At 56.0% G+C, this 19925-nt stretch overlaps 8 protein-coding genes across 8 annotated transcripts; 5 read left to right on the forward strand and 3 right to left on the reverse strand.

Moving 5' to 3' along the window:
* Nucleotides 1-603: 603 nt before the first annotated feature.
* SCHCODRAFT_01146732 (DUF1793-domain-containing protein) lies at nucleotides 604-5899 on the forward strand (the record flags this gene model as incomplete). The annotated part of the gene is made up of 21 exons (XM_003036118.3): nucleotides 604-816; nucleotides 866-920; nucleotides 1065-1105; nucleotides 1161-1524; nucleotides 1582-1772; nucleotides 1846-2053; nucleotides 2109-2125; nucleotides 2174-2318; nucleotides 2372-2413; nucleotides 2469-2489; nucleotides 2536-2609; nucleotides 2662-2859; nucleotides 2934-3008; nucleotides 3057-3073; nucleotides 3123-3199; nucleotides 3250-3276; nucleotides 3330-3377; nucleotides 3427-3608; nucleotides 3938-5296; nucleotides 5349-5490; nucleotides 5555-5899. The coding sequence occupies 21 exons, from the start codon at nucleotides 604-606 to the stop codon at nucleotides 5884-5886; spliced, it is 3828 nt and encodes a 1275-aa protein (XP_003036164.1). The 3' UTR covers nucleotides 5887-5899.
* A 71-nt stretch (nucleotides 5900-5970) lies between these two features.
* SCHCODRAFT_02605080 (uncharacterized protein) lies at nucleotides 5971-6177 on the forward strand (the record flags this gene model as incomplete). The annotated part of the gene is made up of 1 exon (XM_050344148.1): nucleotides 5971-6177. A coding segment is annotated over one exon (207 nt), but the record flags the coding sequence as incomplete, so codon positions are not given.
* A 587-nt stretch (nucleotides 6178-6764) lies between these two features.
* On the reverse strand, nucleotides 6765-6993 carry SCHCODRAFT_02605081 (uncharacterized protein). Its single transcript, XM_050344149.1, has one exon. It carries the CDS (start codon nucleotides 6978-6980, stop codon nucleotides 6798-6800), a length of 183 nt encoding a protein of 60 aa, XP_050202728.1. The 5' UTR covers nucleotides 6981-6993; the 3' UTR covers nucleotides 6765-6797.
* Nucleotides 6994-7376: 383 nt separating this feature from the next.
* Nucleotides 7377-9036, forward strand: SCHCODRAFT_02523922 (uncharacterized protein). Its single transcript, XM_003036117.3, has 2 exons — nucleotides 7377-7421; nucleotides 7475-9036. Exon 2 carries the CDS (start codon nucleotides 7481-7483, stop codon nucleotides 8855-8857), a length of 1377 nt encoding a protein of 458 aa, XP_003036163.1. The 5' UTR covers nucleotides 7377-7421; nucleotides 7475-7480; the 3' UTR covers nucleotides 8858-9036.
* A 494-nt stretch (nucleotides 9037-9530) lies between these two features.
* On the forward strand, nucleotides 9531-12497 carry SCHCODRAFT_02605085 (WD40 repeat-like protein). Its single transcript, XM_050344150.1, has 11 exons — nucleotides 9531-9659; nucleotides 9775-10033; nucleotides 10223-10685; nucleotides 10742-10755; nucleotides 10810-10983; nucleotides 11042-11233; nucleotides 11366-11466; nucleotides 11530-11771; nucleotides 11853-11941; nucleotides 12018-12160; nucleotides 12259-12497. Exons 1-11 carry the CDS (start codon nucleotides 9640-9642, stop codon nucleotides 12368-12370), a joined length of 1809 nt encoding a protein of 602 aa, XP_050202729.1. The 5' UTR covers nucleotides 9531-9639; the 3' UTR covers nucleotides 12371-12497.
* Nucleotides 12490-14657, reverse strand: SCHCODRAFT_02560551 (uncharacterized protein; the record flags this gene model as incomplete). Its single annotated transcript, XM_050343761.1, has 3 exons — nucleotides 12490-13128; nucleotides 13182-13320; nucleotides 13374-14657. The coding sequence occupies 3 exons, from the start codon at nucleotides 14655-14657 to the stop codon at nucleotides 12506-12508; spliced, it is 2046 nt and encodes a 681-aa protein (XP_050202730.1). The 3' UTR covers nucleotides 12490-12505.
* An 845-nt stretch (nucleotides 14658-15502) lies between these two features.
* Nucleotides 15503-18134, forward strand: SCHCODRAFT_081492 (TRM-domain-containing protein; the record flags this gene model as incomplete). The annotated part of the gene is made up of 10 exons (XM_003036115.1): nucleotides 15503-15542; nucleotides 15585-15880; nucleotides 15927-16015; nucleotides 16066-16179; nucleotides 16257-16430; nucleotides 16482-16533; nucleotides 16603-16746; nucleotides 17399-17481; nucleotides 17594-17779; nucleotides 17844-18134. The coding sequence occupies 10 exons, from the start codon at nucleotides 15503-15505 to the stop codon at nucleotides 17998-18000; spliced, it is 1335 nt and encodes a 444-aa protein (XP_003036161.1). The 3' UTR covers nucleotides 18001-18134.
* Nucleotides 18135-18898: 764 nt separating this feature from the next.
* On the reverse strand, nucleotides 18899-19844 carry SCHCODRAFT_02486040 (uncharacterized protein; the record flags this gene model as incomplete). The annotated part of the gene is made up of 2 exons (XM_003035312.2): nucleotides 18899-19705; nucleotides 19761-19844. The coding sequence occupies 2 exons, from the start codon at nucleotides 19842-19844 to the stop codon at nucleotides 18899-18901; spliced, it is 891 nt and encodes a 296-aa protein (XP_003035358.2).
* Nucleotides 19845-19925: the final 81 nt, after the last annotated feature.

Here is a 19925-nt window from a genome sequence, read left to right on the forward strand (position 1 = left end):
GTACAGGCCGAGGGTTGGGCTGAGGGTGTTGTGGACCGTGTAAAGCCAGAGGTGTTTAGCCGCGCGAGGATGAGGAGGGCTTCTCGATCTTCCGGTCGACAACGGACGCGACGGTCGACCTGATTGAGAGCCACCGGCAGGAGAAGAAAGCGCCGCGAGGGGGTTTAGGCAAAGGAGACGCAACTGGAATTTCCAGGCCTATTGCGATGCGAAGTGCAAGTGCAGGTATCGTAAGGCCTGAATTTGGTTACAGAGGAGAGTGTTGGCGCCGAAGGAGGTGATCAGCGTTGGGAGGTGGCGACGGCGAAGCGGCCCGGGTCCAACGTCAGATCGAATTCCAGAAAAGGCATCCCTTGTTCTTTGCTCTCACTACCGTCAGCGCCTCGTATGTCTTAACGATGTCGCGTTATATACTGCTCGACAGCTATACCTCGCTCGACATTTTGTAGCGAGGTATCTCCACTGTACATTATGCTCTTTCATGGGTGCCTTGGGCCAGGTGCCCGCACGGTCAATCGAATTCGCCATGATCACGCCCTTCCCATGTCCGCAGGCGAATGAAGGACTCGTATAAGGAGCAATCTCAGTCTGTCTGCCCCAGCTATGGCACCTCTGCTGCTTTACGCGCTCTTTGCTGCGAGCCTGCTGACCTTCACGAACGCGTACAACTGGACCGCGTTGCCGATCAACCCTCCTGCTCTCCCCCTGGCAGTACGGACTCCTTACCTGTCTGCATGGCTTCCACAGGGCACCGATGGATCTGGGAGCGGACGCGCGCTCAACGATGAGTGGCCCTCGTTTTGGAGGTTGGATGAGGTGCGCGTGCAGCCCTTCGACACGATCGGAGTGCTCACGCGTTTATCAGACCTTCGGATGGGCTGGGTTCGTCAAGGTCGATGGAGCTGCCTACTCCTTCCTGGGTGCGCCGCTAGTGCCTGGCGCATCCTTCTCGAAAGCTGTTCAGACAAGCTCAAAGGTGCATTGCGTACCTTTGGAGGGGCAAACATAAACTAATCGCTGTCCAAAGTACACATCTACCCAAACAACCTTCACTATGACGGCAGGTAGCGTCAATCTCACGATCAACTTCCTCAGTCCTATTGAGGTAGCTTCCATCCGTGACCTCATTCAACTTTAGCGCATACTCATCAACTCCTCAGCCCGACGACCTCGTCCGCCAGTCCACCCCCTTCTCCTACATGGCCGTGACCGCCGCGTCCACCGATGGCGCACCGCACTCTGTGCAGGTCTACTCCGACATCAGTGGTGAATGGCTCGTCGGGGATACCACACGCGTGGCGAATTGGACGACCACGACGACTGGCGGCACGTTGATCCACCAGGCTCAGCTAAAGGATCAGACGCCGTTCGCGGAGCTCGACGACCGTGTGTTGCAAGGATCCGTATACTATGCGCTGCAGGATGCCGGCTCGTCGACGTATCAGACCGGCCAAAACACTGTTGTACGCGCGCAGTTCATCGACAACGGCTCGCTGGCGAATACGCAGGATACGGACTTTCGAGGTAATCGACTCTGCGTATCTTGATATCTTGATATATGAACGCTGACCTCCCTTTCAGCCATCCGCGATGATTGGCCTGTCTTCGGTCTCGCACAAGACCTGGGCGACGTCTCCACGACCGCCTCTGAACCTGTCGTCTTCGCCATCGGCCACGTCCGCGACCCCGTCATCAATTACATCCAGCCGGATGGCACCATGCAAGGGCGCTCGTACTACTGGCGGAGCAAGTATGACAGTGTGACGGAACTGGTGAGTTGAATCATGCACCCATCCCTGTGTCACTCTCAGGTAGAATTCTCGTTAACTCTCTCCCCTCTCCTAGATCACCGCCTTCCTCTCCGACTACCCATACGCTCTCGCCCGCGCGACAACCCTAGACGCGCAAATCCGCAAGGACGCAGAGGCCATCTCGCCCGAATACGCAGACATCGTCGAGCTCTCGATGCGCCAGTCCTTCGGCGCAACCGAGATCACGATCTCGGGCAGCGAGGGTGCCTGGAATACGAGCGATGTCCTCATGTTTATCAAGGGTGAGGGTGTCCCATACAGGCTATAGCCAGGTCTTGGGCTCACGTACTCCCTCAGAGATCTCTAGCGACGGCGTATGTACGCTCCCCAGCGGTGTTTTCTAAAAGTCATCCCACACCCAGAACCTCAATACCGTAGATATCATCATGCCCGCCTGGCCAGTCTTCGTCTACACGAACATCGACTACTGCAAGTACTTGTTGCTCCCGCTACTCGACTACCAGGCATCGGGGCAGTATCCCAATAAGTACGCAGTGCATGATCTGGGTGAGTGGACTTTCTTCTCAATTATCAGGTCTTGCTGATTGACTGGTAACAAGGCGCGCATTACCCGGTGGCGGATGGGCATAACGATGGGCAGGGTACGTGACTGCGCGCAGCGTACCTCGGGCAACTGACCACTGTCGGTGCGTGCAGATGAGCCAATGCCGATCGAAGGTATGTTCGCCTCTTCGACAAGGCTTTAACGCTGATCGTGGTGCAGAAAGCGGCAACATGGTCATTATGCTTCTCGACTACACTCAGCGCAGTGGAGACACTTCACTCATCGACACCTACGTACGGTTACTCCCCGCCCATCAGGCGGACCACTCACAAACGTCTGTTTCAGAGCGATCTCCTCGACCAATGGGGCGCATACCTCGTCGGCAACATGCCCTTCCTCGCTGACCAACTTGCGACGACGGACTTCGCCGGCTCGCTGCCGAACCAGACGAACCTAGCGGTCAAAGGAATTATTGCGCTGGAGGCCATGTCAGTCATCAAGGAGAAGTATCAGAGTGACGAGGAGGCGGCGAAGTCGTATCATGTGAGTATGTTTTCGTAGGCTTCCTGCGAGCGGGGTACGAGGCGGCTATTTGCGAGTGCTGATCATCAGTGTAGGATACTGCCGCGTCGTACTTGACGACGTGGCAGGAGCATGGTATTAGCGCGGATGGGTCGCACCTAACGCTCGAGGTGTGTGCTTACAGTATGCACGTCTGCGTGTCTAAACTTGGTCATCAGTACGGGAACCATACGACGTGAGCTCATTCTGCTTGGGTACCGTCTGTTGTCTGAATGCGCATGCAGCGACGTCCTGGCCTACAACCTTGCTATGGACAAGCTCCTCGGCCTGGACTTTATCCCAGACTCCGTGAATGACATGCGTAAGTGATGTTGGAAAATTCGTACAGCGTAAATTGACTGGCGACGATAGAGTCCGCATATTACGCCACGAATACCGGTGCGTCTCGCTCACTTGTCGCTCAAGGTTCCTCTGAACCCACCTCATTGTAGCCAAGTACGGATTCCCCATCGACAGCCGAACGGCGTACACCTCTGCGCGTGCGTAAAGACCTTCGCCCGTTTAGCTGCTTCGCTGACCTACGCGCAGAATGGATGATCTGGACAACTTTGTCGACGACCTCCGCCGTCCGCGACCAATTTATCACCGCGCTGCATGCATGGCTGACAAGTGGGATCACGCAAGCGCCCTTTGGCGACCGATTCCTGGATGACACTGGGGCTAATAGCGGCAACCGCGGTCGGCCGGTCGTGGGTGGAAATCTGGCGCTGGTGAGTGCGGTCAACGACAAGCTCTCCGAGGATACAGCTGAAGTCTGAGAATTGTGTAGATGATCTAGTGGGTCAAGTGTGAAGCTAGGCAGCTGGAGCTTGCGTTGCAGACTCGTCTGAAGATGTACACTTCTGAATGACCTGTACATCGGCCATGAATGTGAACAAATGATCACGAATGAGATGCTTGGCACCCCATTCCGTGATCGTGTTGCCGCGGCCGGTTCATACCGTAAGGAGTAACTCGCAAAATCCCCCTAAAGCAGATTCTCACGCCCATTCGATCGTCTGATTCCCGCCCTCTCCTTCGTTGAAATCTCCATCCACAGGCGATCTCGCTTTTCCGGCTGCGGGTTCAGCTGTGTACCATGGCTCGCCGTTCCTCTCTGTCTTCCGCCGAGTCGGTTAACGAACTCACCGAGGTCGCAAAGAAGGCTATGGATCTAGCCCTCGGCATGGCCGCTCGCAGCTCGCCGCACCCTGAGATACCGACCTTCTTGCTGCGTCTTTCGCGATACCTCTCTCGCCGCCGTCCCTTCTCTATCCTCCGAGACCTTCTCCCGCTCCTTCCGCCCCCAGGACCCAAGTTTACTAGCCACCGACTCGACCCGCAAGCACCCGTCATACAACTTGCACGCCGCATCATGATCTGCTACGGCGACCTCCTGCTCGCGATTCCAGTCTTGCAGCCTCCCCCGTCACCTATCTGGAATCGGCTTTTTCTAGATGCGCCTCTCATCCTGGCATGGATTGATCTTCTGCACCCCATGAACATGAACGTTCAGCCTAGCCCGATTACAGGGGACCACGAAGGCCTTTGCCGCGAACTGCTCAAGCTTCTCTTCGCGGTCACATGCCCTGGACCTTGGCGCGAAATCGGCGATGGGGCTGGTTTCCGAAGCTACCTGACCTCTACCGCTTTGCTGGACTACGCCGTCGATTTTCTGGTCAACATCTTTCGGTACTCGAGGAGGATGTGCGGCGAGACGTCGCACACTGCAGTGAAGGTCCTGCATGCCATCCAGGACGACTACGACACGAAGCCTGGCGGAGCTCCTCTTCGCGCCTTCAGATCCTCACTCGATCGGGCGACCAAAGGACGCGTTCGGGACCTTTGCCGTGTAATTGCCCGTCACGCTCAGATTCTCGAGGCCTCGGAAACCGCCGATCACGCAGCAAGTGTCAAAGATTTGTACAACGTCGCGCAATGGTTCATCAACAGTGTGGGATTCCCCGCGCCCGCTGTGCATCCCAAAGACGCAACGTACAGCCTCCTACGCTCTTTTCGCCTACACATTATGAGGGAGGAGTGGCACACCGTCGAGATCGCCACACTCTATCTTCACACGATATTCGACGACCTACGCGATCACAGGACGCTCGTGTGGGCCATCAATGCCGGCTTGTTCGACGCTCTCGTGTGTCTACACAACGCCGTCGCACCATCGTTCCGAAGCTCGCCTGATATCGTTCAAAAGCTCATTGGGGACTTGATTTGCCACGGGTTCGTATCTTGGCGCGTGCTGTACGCTTTTCACAAGAGGCATCAATACGAGCTTCGTGGGCTCGATGTCCCGGCTGGTTCGATCCTCGCGGCCGTGATCACTGCCTACGAAGAGCGACGTCCCGCGCTTTGGCCCATGCGCATCGAAAGAGGCCATTTGAAGCGGCGCTGCACGAATTTCTCGGTGAGTCGCCCTCTTGACAGAACGACCGTTCCGAAGGCTCACGCCATGACAGTGCTCGTCACGGTCTATGGGCACCAATGTGCAAACAGTCGTTCGCTCATGCGCTTGTCGCGCCGCATTCTACTGCTCGACACCGTGTCAGAAAGAGCATTGGTTAGCCGGACATCGCGAACATTGTACGGGCCCGCCCATCGGTGAGCTGGCAGGCAATCTATAAGTTATGCATGCTGAGTCGTGCTCACGTCCGTATCTTATCAGGCCAATCGACCGCTTGCGACGTTCAATTTCTGCTGAATCTCTGCAAGCTCTACCTTCAGTCGAAGAAGGAGGCGATACTCTCTGATATTCGCCGTCCGCCTTTCAACCGAGCAGGGCACGTCCTCATCTGCGTAGATCTCCGTGACCCGAAGATAGGGCATCGGATCGAAGCACTGCCAGCGGGTATACCGACGATCCCTGGTCAACGGCTGGGATGGGTTCGCGCCATCTGCCATACAGTGTACGCGCCAGAGTCTTCAGATACGGGTGCCGTGTGTGCTGTGGATTTGGACACCTTAGAGGAGGATAGCGTTGAGTTGATTACATTGTAGTTTGTGGGTTCTCATCGGCATATGGATGACGGGTCGTAGGCCAGAGCTACACGCCCAACACACGCCTACACCATCGCGTAGACATACATCCCTTCTATAAGGAAGAAGGGACTTTTACTGAATGGGCGATCCGCTTTGACAAAACCTCTAAACCTCACCATTGGACGACGCTCGGACTATACCTTTCTGGCTCTGACTCGGAGAACCCGCGTGCCCTTCTCCTTTCAGCCTGCGCGTCATGCGCAACTATATGGGTCCCGTGCAGGGCTCGCGCTGGCGAGCGCCACTTAGGTCGAAGTCACATTTTCTTCCTTACTCTGAGCGTGCAGTAAAAGCCGACTTTACGCGACGCAGACGCGGTGTAATACCATTTCTCCTTACAGCGACATTCATAATGATGCGGAATTCGCGCGAGTTGCACGCGGCGTGCCATGTTTGGCTGCGCCCCTCCGGCAACGACCGCGAAAGGCTGGAAGCACTGTTCTCTGCGGTTTTTGTACACTCCAAGCTCTCTGTATCGTACATCAGAGTCCTCTTGGTAGATCTATACCTATGTGTTTCTTGCAGGACAATGATAATGTATGTATCTCTCGGAGGAGCCCGCGCCCACGCGCCTCACGCGCGTGGTTCTCGGAAAAGTCCGAACTCCCAGCTGGTCTTGTCCTTTTCCTCGGATGGGCCACCCTCCGCAAAAAAGGTGCACGGAAAGGTCATTTCGCATGAATATTACTCAAAGAAGACCGAGAAATGTGCATCTCGAACTAACAAATACTGCCGCGGTAGTTGCCGGGAGGGCGCGGCCAAACATGGCACGCCGCGTGCAACTCGCGCGAATTCCGCATCATTATGAATGCCGCTGTAATAGAGATCAGCTGAGGAAGCACTCAAAATGCGTAAAATTGTGCTGAAGTTCAACAAGGAAGAGCATAGTGGGTTGACATGAGACGTGCGCATCGGAGAACGATGTAAGGGGGACGGGGATCGGAATATCGATGGCGAGCCTTGGCGAGAGAATGGGATGGAATTATAATGGAAAGGCTTTGAAGGTTGTACACAGATAGATGAGCGGACAGCCGTGACTCAGGACGGGCCATAGCTCGACTCGCATTGATTGCTCTAGGCGGAAGTACCTCTCAATCAACGAAGACGACGTACCTACTGTCCAGCAACCACTTTGCTTTGACAGAGCTCACTTTCCCTCGGGAAACATCGCACGGGTCCATCCCGCTAGTCACCTATAGAGCAATTGCTATCCTATCCCGAGCCATCATCAGCCCGTCGCCTTGAGGACTCGCTTGAGCAGCTAGGCCACCCCATCATGTGTCAGACTCGCGCCGATGTATCTGCACACGAACGTTGCATGCAAGAGCCATAACTGCAAGGCGCAACTAGTGATTCGTGTTGAACTCGTGAGCACAAGGTGGGAACCCGGGTAATCGGCGATTGCCGAACAGATGAGCAGCGCCACACTTCACTGTCCTTCCCACCTTTGTTCCTATCCAGATCTTCCCCTTCGCGAGACAGAGCATTGGAGAGTGAGTGTGCCTCTGAGTATCCTTAAAGAGGACATTGCTTATCGTCAAGACAGGACAGTATGTCCCACCGAAGTGATCTCGAGTCCGCCAGAACAACTCTCGAGCGCGCGGCGTCTGTTGCGAACCTCGCGACGCTGCGAGCTAACGAGCCTCTGACTGGTATCCAGATTGCGGGGATCAAAGATCTTACCTCGCAGCTGGAGTCTGAGCTCGCCAAACTTCATCGATACGACACGACTACCGACAGGATTCGCAAGAAAATCCTGGAACAGCTGGCCATTCACCGGTGCCTTGTGTCTCCTATCCGTCGGCTGCCTGAAGAAATCATGGCGCACATCTTCTCCCTCGCTGTGGACGAGCCTGAGGAGCCCGAGCGCAGTCTACCGACTGCGATCGCGGTCTCGCGCGTCTGCTTTAATTGGCGGAGGGTTGCGCGCGACCACGCATCGTTGTGGACGACGGTGGTCGTGGAAGACGAACTAGCCGAGTTCAAGAAATACGAAGAGCTGTACCTCCCTCTAACGAAGGAGCTGCCGCTCGAGGTGAGCTGCGAGCAGGCCAAGATCCTGTGGGATCTGTGGGACTGCATTGCACCGTACGCTTCTCGCTTGCGCTCCATCGTCGCCGTGGGCTTCCTCAAGGTGATGCCCGATCTCAAGGTGCTCTACACGGAGAACCTCGAGCGGCTGGCCGTCTACGCATTACAGGCGCCCGACTTTAAGGACCTCAGCACACTCGACCTCGTCGCGTCCCCGCGGCTTCGGGAGATCACTGTCTCGCTGGAAACGCTGGAGAGCGATCGGCAGCTGCACGTGCCCATCGCGCGCGCGCTCACGACACTGAAGATTGTGGTGGAAAATCCCTTCCCCGTCACGCATGTGCTGCCTTTCCTGCGGTCCTGCGCAGACACGCTGCAGTCGCTCACTATCGATATCGAGGAGCCACCGGAAGGCCTCGATGACTCAGACCCTACGCGCGCGGACGGCGGTGATGTGCTCGTCATGGGGGCGCTCACCTTCATCGAACTCTTCGGCTTTGCTTGCGCGCTGCTCAATCACATCACCGCCCCCCGCGTCGACAATCTCAAGCTCAAGGCTGTGCCGACGTATGGATCGCGCACCCTGCTTGGGTTTTTGAAGCGTGGTGGGGCTGCGCAATCCTTGGGCCAATTGCGGGTGTCCAAGCCGAAGGAACGAAACCAGTCAGCCTGGATACCCTGCCTTCAACTCATGGACAATCTCTGGAAACTGGATTTCGATGAGCTGCTGTCACACAGGAGCTTCATCGACCTACTGGTCCACTATCAGGGATGGCGTCTATTGTTGCCTTCACTGGAGTGTATCGACGTTCATCGCGTATTCAGAAAACGTCCTGATTTGCAACATGATATTGATGTGATGCGCCATTCTAGGCAAACGTGGATTGAGCTACTGTAAAGCAGGGTTTATGGTTTTCTTGTTTGTATATGGGACTGGAGATGTAATAGTTTAGTCAGGAAATGAATGACCGCTACATCACAATTTGTGAACCGGTGCATTTACAGGATCGCTGTGGGTGCATGGCGCAGAAAAGTAGTGTTACACAGATCTTCTATCTATGAATGCTCTCTCGCCGGCGCATTAACTCGCCAGAACAAACGTCGGTGTACGGAAGTCGCCAACTTATGTACCGGTCACAGTTTGGAAACGCGCTACCGTCACACTTCTTTTCGTCTCTGCACTTTCTTCCGCAGCAGGTATTCATACTGAATCAATACGCGCTAGCCCATCGAAGATATTCTTCTGCTAACTCTGTAGTATTTGTTCACGAGTGTGGTTCTCGTGAGTGTCATAGGTTCCTGCCTCTATCGCTGGCCGATTCGGTTTGAAAGTCGAAATGCACCTCGGGCGACCGTTGAGTTTGTTCCTCCCTCTCTCCTTTCTTCCCCGCCCGTCATTCCTCCTCCTATCCCTCCATCAACTCAGCTTCCTCCACCGGATCGCGCTCGTCTTCCACGGCACGCGCTATTGTCACATGTTGAAGCACGTCCTGTCACAGATCACCTGATGGTGGTTTGTTATGCACGTGGCAATGACTGTGTCACGATAGCACCGAGACGCGTCTCTCCTTGACGCATACCATCATCACGCCGCCTGTGGCGCACCCTAGACGTCGAAAACAGACATCTCCTAGAAAGAATTTGCGCTGGAAATCTTAGCCATTGCTCTGATACCTGACAATGCCCAAGATATCCCAATAGTGCGTGCGCGCTTACCGCAAGAGCAACCTCTCGCTGACATCTCACAATCACCACCGTGCCTTTCCCGTTCCCGTTCCCCTGAATATTGTCAACAATCTTCTCTACACCCCTCAGCGAACTAGAGCGGGAAGCCAACATCGCCCGCAACCGCGCCCTCCTCGCCGCGCTCGAGCTTGACAACGCTAGCAAGGATCTTGGATTCCCGGCGAAGCCCCCTCCAGATGCGAAGAAGGATACACCGAAAGCCAAGCCCGTGCAGCCACGGAAGAAGCGGGAGAGGAAGGAGGAAGTGCCTGTCCCTCGTCGGCAGAGCACGCGCTTGAGGACTACGATCGACCCCAATGAGAGCCCGTCGAAGAAGAGAAAGCGCGAGGTACGCGATTGGCAGCATTCCAATAGTCTAACATCATATCTGTGCTACCGGCTTGACGCCTCAGATACCATGTTTTCCCCTCCCTTGGCCGGCGCCTAACGCCATCTAGCACGAACCGGATCGGAATGAACCACCCTTCGTTCCCGCACCTGACATCCATGAAGACTCCGAGTACTGACCCTCACATAGGCCGAGTTTGAAGCTCGTCGAGCCAAGGAAGAAGCCGAACGTCTCGAGGCCGAAGAGCGCGCAAGAGAAGCTAAGCGCCCGCGCCACCAAGACCTTGACCTCCGCACCATCGTCGAGGACATGGAAGACGGCGAGATGACCGCCTTGCTGGCTGCTATGAAGCTTCAGTCTGAAGACAGCGCGAAGCAATCGCCGTCGAAGAAACAATCCCCGTCCAAGTCTAAGAAATCACCCTCCAAGTCGCCCGTCAAGTCCGAGTACACGACAGGTTGGCGCCGGGCCGCCGACCCAGAAGCATTTGTGTACTCCGCCTCCGAATCGAAGAAGGAAAATGCTGAGGTGACCGCCCTGCGCGAGTCGCTGCAGGACTTGCAGATCGTGTCGCGGGCGAAGGTGACGCAGGACCGCGTGTATAGCGTAGCGTATCATCCGGAGAAAAGCAAGGATTTGATCTTCTTTGGGGGTGAGTTGTAGTTGCAACTATTGGATGGTGAGATTGAAGCTGACTTGTGATTGCAGACAAGCACGGACAGGCAAGTGGTTCACACCGCTCGACTCGTCGGCCTCGTGGCTAATCTGTCCAATAGCTGGGTATCTGGGACGCACGAGCCCCCACGGACGAAATCGCGGACGAGGACGGCGAGGCCTCGGACCCGTCGACAGAGGAAGGCGGCAAGTACTGGCGACTGCAGCTGCATTGGCCCGCTACCTCCAAGTCCTCCATCTCGACGATCAAGATCGACCCGGTAAATAGCCAGACGGTGAGTTGATTCATCTCTGGAGCCATGAAGAATCGGAAGGTACTTAACCAAGGCGTAGGTCTACACCACCTCCTACGACTGCACCCTGCGCTCGCTCTCGTTTGAGTCCGGCGTATCACGCGAGATATATACCGCGGAGGGCGGCGCATTGCTGTCGAGTGTCGACATGCCGCCAGCCGGGAACGAGATGTGGATATCGGACGCGGCGGGCGGGGTGGTGCATTTGGATTTGAGGGAGGCAAGGGGGAAGGTGAGATCTTTTGTTCATGGGGTCGTCGCTGTTCGAGTCGGGTCCTTCCCGACGCGTCCGAGTCGTCTGCGCTAGCCATCTTGTCCCTTACGCTAACGAGTCCTGTTCGTACATGCTGACGACTCATCGCAGGCCCGATACTTCGGTCTCTCAGGGGACAAGATTGGCGCCGTGAGCGTAAATCCCTCGAGACCCAATTTCCTCGCAGCGGGAAGCAATGATCGGACTGTAAGGTGAGGCGGCATCTTCCTCTCCTTCTTATCTTGTTCGAGAGTTTGCTAACCGCCATTGCGCAGAATCTGGGACACCCGCCAACTCACGAAGGACCCGCGCGTCCTAGGCGAGCCAGACGATGATCTGGGCACCAGTTCGGATGTTCAATCGGCTTGGGGTTACGATGCCATCACCACTTACGAGTCTGAGTCCGGTCGAGCGCTGATGCGCGGCGAGTGGAAGCACGACAAGGCGGTCGGGTCGGTCTATTGGGATGCGAGGGGGCGGAGTCTGGTCAGCACGAGTTACGATGATAAGTTGAGAGGTGAGTGGTTCGTCGGGCTCGCGTTGCGCTGGCTGCATACGGAGATGGATAATGATGTACTGACGCTTACGCTCCCCCTAGTTTGGGACTTCAAGTCCTCGGCATTCAAGACAGATAGCCAGTTCCCGAGCATGCGCCCCTTGCGCGTTATTCCGCATAACTGCCAGACAGTGAGTGTTCTCAGCTCTCGTTGATCACATCCTCTCTTCCCTTCTCCATCTGAATACTGATACGTACTTTTACCAGGGCCGCTGGCTTACACCCCTCCGCGCGCGCTGGACGGAGAACCCGGACGTCTACCCGCACTTCACGGTCGGGAACATGCACCACTCGTTGGATATATTTTCGGCGAAGGGGGATTTGCTGGCAAGGTTGGAGGATAAGACGAAGTGAGCGTTGGTTCTGTCTTCGGGAGGGTGGCAGCCACGCCTTTCGGGCGAGGGTTGGCTGTGCCTTTCGGAGGAGCTATCACTGACGATTTCGCCAGGATCACTGCAGTGCAAGCGGTTACATGCTCGCACCCGAGCATCGTAGAGCGCGCAGTCAGCGGAAATGCAAGTGGACGATGCGTATTGTGGGCGCCATCGGAAGACGCCTGAGAGGGTTTTCGTTGTGGTCTATTTTCTTGGATCATAGACAACGTCCGCCTTGTTTAGTGGAGGAATTATAATGTTATCATGCATGGGATGCATGGGAAGACAAACACTATAAAAGAAGTGTGTGTATATGCAGCGTCAATCCTGCGCGACTCTTCCGACCTGTATGGCCGTCAGATTGAGTGGCGCCAGTGCAATATTAGCAGCGCCGGGCTCAGGAATAAGTGGCATAGTACTGTAGGTGTAGCCAGGTGGTAGCGGGGTGGAGTCGTTGGATTGCGAGGAAGAAGCATCGCTGGAGCGCGATGGACAATCATGGGATAGCGAAGAGGGAGAATCGCTCGATAGCGAGGGCGATGAGTTATTCGTGGATATTGTATAGTGATCCTCCCAGACATTGAGGTTTATAGCAGTCCCGAGAGTCCGGCGAACAAACTCATGTCCGTCGACCCATCGCGCTTCAATTATGCCGCAACGCTTGACGTGGTGGACGGCCTTTTCAGCCGGCGCAGCCTTGTCGAGCGGGACGTCCTTGTCATGAGGACCAGTCTTGGTATGCGGGGTGTCCTCGCCAAGCGGGGAACCAAGCTCAATGCGATGGCGAACCTCGGGTGCTTTCAGATCGACCAGGATATCGATGTGGTGCTCGCGATTCGGGTCGATGCGGTGGACCTCGTCAAATATGGCGTCCCGGTGCACCGCCGCGTAGAAGAGGCAGATATTGATGATGTAGTGGAAGTCGCGGTACCGGGTCTGTCCTTCTGGCGGTGGTTATATGTATGCAGCGCAGATCATCCAATTTTTCATGACTCACCAACGCTCCAATCGCAGCTATCCCGGTGACCCATGAGCCAGTGCTTTCGTTGGCAGTCCTTGGAGCAGTAGTATACGGAGTGGCACACACATGTGAATAGTTGGGGTGGCGACTCGTGAGAGGTGGATTTTAGGGGACACTGATGTGAAAGGTGAGCCGGGTCATGCTAGAAAATCAAACTAAGTGTCGCACCTTGCCGTAAGAGCAATGTCGCTTGACTTCTTTCCATTGCCGCTCCGAGTCTAGCATTGCCTGTCGCCGCTCTCGGTACGCAATGAAAATATCCTTCAGGAGGGCATGGGAGTCATTTAGCAACGTGTAGTCGCTGTACTTGTCGTGAAAGGCGCGTGCCACACGCCAGAAGTTGAACCCCTGGTATAACCTCTCCGCGAGCCCGGCGAGCGCCTCGTTCACCCCTGTCTGCAGCAGTGCTACTGAATCGTCGGCCAGACGGCGGATTGCAAGAAACAGGTCGTCCCGGATGGCCCACTCGAGCGCCCTGTGGTCACGCGGCTCGGATACCAGAAGATAAATAAGATTAGCCACCTTCGTCACCGCGCCCCACGATTTTCGGGTATGGTAACTGTCCAGTGCCTTGACGGCGTAGCGGATGACCTCCCGCGGGCAGGTCATAGGCCTCACTTCCGGTACATCCAGAATCAGGCCTATTGCCAAGGATATAAGCCATTCGTTGATATCGGCGCACTCTTCCGAAGTCAACTGCTGCCAGTACGCCGTGAGAGTGTGCCAGAGGGGTCTCGGATGCCCTCGAAGCGACTGCACCAGCGCCTCTGCGACTACGGGCGGCACACGGTGGGCGGCGTCCCATACCGCTGTCATAGCCATCTGTAGGACAACGGCGGCGCGGAAGACGGTTTTCTCCGGAGGATCCTTCACGTATCGGAAGAGGTTTGCCCAGATGTCGACCGTGTACGGTATGAGGTTTGTTGTAAGGGCGAAGTCGCGCAGGGCGGTGGGGCGCTTGGAAGACGGGAGCAGCAGACAGTCGAGGAGCATGAGGGTCTCCTCAACGAGTCGAAGGCTGACCGTGTTATCCTCATCGCGTCGCACGAGCTTGTGCCGTGGGTGCAGCAGGTGGACCCAATCGAGCGCGACCGGCTCGTACGCCTGTAGCAGCGTCCATACGGCCGACGGCGCGCGGTGCTCGAGCGAATTGAGGCGGATTCGCAGCCAGGAGTACTGCCTGATGGCATTCCGGGCAGCGACCATCGGAGCGGTGTTGGGATCGAATGGTTCGTCGTAGCGGTGGCGGCGCGGAGGGCCTTGATCGCAAGCCGCGAAGGGTCGGTGATGCGCGAGAAGCGTCTCCAGCGCTGCTATAAGAGCCCTCTGCCGCCTTTGCTTCTCGGCATTCGACTTAATCTCTGTGGGCTCGCCCTTGTTCGCTTTGCCAAGGAGACTGATTTCTTGGATAATGTCGTCCAAGGTTCGCAAGGGACGCTGCGAGCTGGGCATGAGGGATGAGAGTAGAGTGTAGGATTATTTCGGGCAGAAAGATGGACTCTTGACCCTCTGGTAAGAGAGAAAGGTGTAAACATCGTAACGAATGCGATGGAAACCTGGAAGCGGCATTTGCCGGTCCAGGGCTGTCTCGGCCGTGACGTCCCGTGATCTATCACATTTCTCACGTGAGTGTTCGACTTTTCCCCTCACGTTTCTTCGAAAACTTATAGACAATGTTGACGAGGTACATCTGGGTAGAGAGTTCCTAGAAACATGCATAATCGACCATATCCTTGACTGTCCATGACAGATGTGCTAATCCTAACCCAACTTCCTCGCGCCAAAGCAATATGCAAAGGAAATTCCTTTGGACAATCTCTTGGGCCACATCGTTAGAGCGAGCGAAGGATTTTGAGTAGATGGTATGATCTCAGCGCTTGCGGAGCACTGGCAAGTAGGATAGTGGGGTAGACTTACTGGCATGGAGCCGACCTCACTCAAGAATCCGACCCTTATCCGCCGACACACATACCTTGAAACCTAGTTCCAGGCGATCCCTAGCTTTGCAACCGGCGGACAGTCGACAGCCATCTCCAGAGGGCCTAGGGCGCGGACGGCAGCGCCAAGGTTTGAAGCTGCACTAAAACTCGCATCGCGCACGCTGCTGTATTGATAAGATGCTGCTATCTTATCTCAGTGATCGGGTGATCGGTTGAGTGCACTGTCTGCGTCCGACGTCGAGGACGAGATCGCTCACGGTGTTGTCCTTCTGCAGATCTTCCTTTCTCACTCGCGCACGTCTGTGCAAACCGGTCCCCCACCCCCGTCTTGGCTTGTCCCTGAGAACCCTGGCAACAATGGATGTGGACAACCCCAGCGCGCCTGTTGCGTCGACCAGTACTCCAAGCGCCACCGCGCCTAAACCCTCGGGAACCATAGACCCAACGACCTCAATTATTGTTCCTGAAGGCCTGCGACTGCATACGGAAAATACGACGCATCTTTTGCTGGCCGCGGACGAGGCGTTCCTCAACCCCGTGCAGGAGTTCAACCGCGACCTGAGCATAGCATGCATCCGCACCTGGAGCGAGATGCGCGAAAAGGAGAGGCAGGCGAAGCGAGAAGCTGGAAGAGCGCGAAAACGGGCGAAGGCGGCGAAGGACGCAGAAGCGAAGGATGGAGGTGGGAAGCAAGAAGGGGAAGCGCCGAAGGAGGTGGAAGCTGAGGCGTCCAAGGTGCGTCCACCATAGACTTCCCATACCCAATGCCGACTTTCTGCAGCCAGCACCCCTCAAGACCACCATTCTTGAAGCCCTGTCGGCGACGGGACTCCGCTCCATCCGATACGCCAAAGAGATACCTCTCGCACAGTGCGACACCTCCTCCACCATCCTTTACGGTATTGACTCCTTACCCTCAGTCGCGTCATCGCGAACGACATCCTCCCTGCCGCTGCCGAAGCCATTTGTCGCAATGTGGACATTAATGGCCCTCTGGCTCAAGAGCGCGTACATGTCAACGAAGGGGACGCATGGTGCGCGCACAATTGCTACGCACGAACAATCCGCTGCAATCCGAACAATCCGCTGACCCTCCACCACTTCCCCTCAGCGCACTACTCTACAGCCACCGGTCATCCCCAGTCGACGTTGTTGACCTCGACCCGTACGGCACGGCTGCGCCTTTTATTGACGGCGCCGTACAAGCCATCCGCGACGGTGGCCTGCTATGCGTGACTTGCACGGACTTGGCTGTACTAGCGACGGTGAACTATCCCGAAAAATGGTGCGTAGGGAGCTTCCCTCCTTTGTCGTTCTTGTGCTTACTGTAGTATAGCTACTCGAACTATGGTGGCGTCTCTGTCAAGGCGGACTACTGCCATGAATCTGTAAGTTTTTGCCCTCCTCCCTTGCTCTCCTTTCCCCCCTCCTCTCTTGAGCTGACAGTCAGCCCTTAGGCCCTCCGCCTCCTCCTTCACTCCCTCGCCACCGCCGCTGCAAGATACGGGCGCGCCATCGAGCCGCTTCTGTCCCTCTCCATCGACTTCTACGTCCGTGTGTTCGTACGCGTGCGCTATGCAGCCATCGAGGTCAAGCGCTTGGTCGGGTGAGTGCTGGTGCTTCACGTTCGCGCACACATCGACGCGTCGCACATGTACTTCGAAGGTGCATATTATATACTGACCTTTTCGCCCCCAGCAAAACCTCCACATACTACGTCTGCTCCTTCTGCCAGGCGCACTACGCCCAGCCTCTGGGACGCGTCGTCGAGAAGACGCACCAGCCGTCGGGGAATGTGAACGTCAGTGCAAGAACGGCGCCGGGTCCACCGGTCGACGGCCGCTGCCCGGAGTGCGAGGGGTCATTGCATGTGAGTCTCGCATACCTGCCTACGGAGTTCGCACTTGTCCTCGTAAGCCACTGACAAGTTTTTACAGGTTGCAGGCCCGATGTGGAGCGGTCCTCTGCACGACAAGACGTTTGTGAGGGAGGTGCTGAAGCATGTGGAGGAGAGCGAGGCGGTAGATGCGTCGACGGCTACGAAGGCGCCAACAACGGAAGATGCCAAAAATTCGTCGAAGGCCGCCGATGCGTCAGCACCCGCACCAGCATCCACGGATGCGTCGATTGAGGGGCATGTCTTCAAGGCAAAGTATGGCACTGCGGCGCGCATGAAGGGCATGTTGACGGTGGCAAGCGAGGTGAGAGCCTTTGTCGTGCATGTATACATGATTGACCAATAAATGTTCATAGGAACTCGACACCCCTTTCTACTTCACGCCCGCGCGCGTAGCAGGGCACTTCCACTGCGTGACACCCTCGTTGGACGAGACTGCGTGAGCGGCCATTTCCTTCCTAGCCTTCACATCCTGGCCCATCCTTCACATCCTCTCCCAACCTTCTCTCCCTGTCATTCCAACTATACTGACTCAAAAACTAATTCCCCAGCTCCGCCCTCCTCCACGCCGGCTACGCCGTCTCCCGCTCGCACGCCGCTGCCGGCTCGCTCAAAACGGACGCACCCACCCGCGCGCTGCACGACATCTTCCGCGCCTGGGTCAAGACACATCCGGTGAACCGCGAAAAGATATCTGCGGGCTCGCCGACGTTGAAGTTGTTGGATAAGGAGGGGAGGTGAGTTCTATTTCGACGATGACGCGCGGCGGTTTCGCATGGTACACGCTGACCCTCCTCCTAGCTTTGAGGCGAACTTCAAGCGGCACCCCGACACCGTCAGCGCGTCGTCGAAGGTCAAGCTGGTGCGGTATCAGGTGAATCCGACGGCGAATTGGGGTCCCGGGACGAAGGCGGGCGGGAAGCGGAAGCGGGGGAAGGATGACGAGGGCGAGCAGTGAAGGATGAGGGATCGCAGTAGGGAGAGTGAAAGCGAGCAATAAAGGACGATGACTGCAAGTAGTGAAGGTCGAGTCCGCATCAGGATGAGTTCCTATACTTGGCGCGATGCTGCTTTGCGGGTCGCAGGAGGTAGAAAACAACGCTTCGCGATAATGGTCCGATGTGATGGCAAAGACGGTCCTGGTGCGAACTTTGGCGAGACGTCCTGGGCAGGAGCTCCACTCTCTACGCATCGAGAGGAGGAGAGAAATCGCTCGGAGGAGGTAGATAGTCGTACACATGCAAGAGCGTCCCGTGCATCTCGCAGACGCGACCTGCCACAGGACACATGTCGAATCCCCGCGGCTCAGGACCCCGCCACATTGAGTCGAGATGCTCAAGCAGTTGAAGGTATCTGTCGTGACTTGGATCCTCTGCAAAGAGGGGCCGGAAGTGCACGGTGAGGCTAACAATCGGACGGTCGATTGCATCGGTGCTGCAATGGCGCCATGAGCGCTCGCAGAAAGCCGTTGCGATAGCATTGTCCCACAATCGCGGACCCAGGCAGTCGAGATACCCTGCATCAATGACACCCTGGATAGGTAGGTGGATGGGTGCCATCCTGGTCAGTTCGACTAAGGGTGGAAACTGCTCAGATCGAATGGTTGACGGTTCATCGACGACTTGAAACCGCCCAATGTCGCCGTTAACATCGAACAAATCGAATACGGATACGTCGTTGTTTTGCATGAGAGGGAAGCATGTCCCATTAGACCATGACTGAACAATGGCGCTGGGTTTGAGGTCTTCCACCGGCCCTGCGATATGTACAGGTGCAAAAGGTGGAAGGTCGTATACAACAAGCTGGCAATCGCTGTTTCGGCAGATGACGATGTCGCGCTTCAGAGCACACTGTTCTTAATTATTGCTCAGAAGTCGGCACGTAGTGAATGCAAGCCTTACCATGCCTGTAGTCCAGTATTGTGAGCGGAAAGAAGCGACCGAATTCCGTGCGTAGTCCCATACTCGGATGACATCGTCTTTGCATATGAAGGCCAGTTGACAGGTGCTCGCACACAAGCAGCAGGATGTGCCCTTCACGATGGATGGCAAGGTGAGAAAGCGTCGCATTTCCTTGCCAAACGGCTTCGTGCCTATATTGTTGATCCGATAGGCGATTATGATGGAGGAGGTTGCGTCATCCGCGCCAGAATCCAAGAACGTGAAGAACAGGACTAGATCATGCTGGTCGAAAGTGTGCAGAATGTCACATTCCCAATGCTGTACCAGGTCATTCACGCCAGTGAGCATCTGAGCCGAGAGAGCGAAGACGGGGTCCTTGTTCTTCTGCCAGGAGCTGTCTGTTCTGTAGCCAAAGTCATAGAGATGAAGCGTGTCTTGATTCCACGCAAGGAGGAAGCGACCGCCAGGCAGCAACTTCATCTTGGACTTGTCGAATGAAGGCATTTGGTGGGTGATGGTGTATTTGGCAAGCGGGCTCATGAGGGGTATGTCAGAGTTGCTAGAGGGCATGGAGCTCGTGCCATTGCGTTCGATCAAGTGGCGAAATCTTGACGGCGCTAGGGCTGCGTGCGCGAGTTCGACAGTAGACATGCTCTCTATGGGGAACGTGGCAGGGAAAACCTCGTTCTCCTGGATGACGCGTCGAAGAGCATCCTGCCATGCTAGTCGGCGCACCTCAGCATCTCGGAAGTATGTGCAAGTCTGATGACACAGAATGGGTTCTTCAGCGAAAAATGAATATCAACAACGAGCGTACCGACTGCAAAGCTAAAACGTCGGAGGGCTTCAGAAGCGATTGTATTTCGAGAAGAAGATCGGCTGGAAGGAAGAGCAGACACATTTCTTTCGATTGGTCGATGCAGCCAGATGATGGTGGGAGACAAGGATACGAACAATTAGAGAACAATGGCAACGCCGTCAC

Source organism: Schizophyllum commune (assembly GCF_000143185.2).
Source record: "Schizophyllum commune H4-8 unplaced genomic scaffold SCHCOscaffold_1, whole genome shotgun sequence".
In the NCBI taxonomy this organism is placed as follows: Eukaryota; Fungi; Basidiomycota; class Agaricomycetes; order Agaricales; family Schizophyllaceae; genus Schizophyllum; species Schizophyllum commune.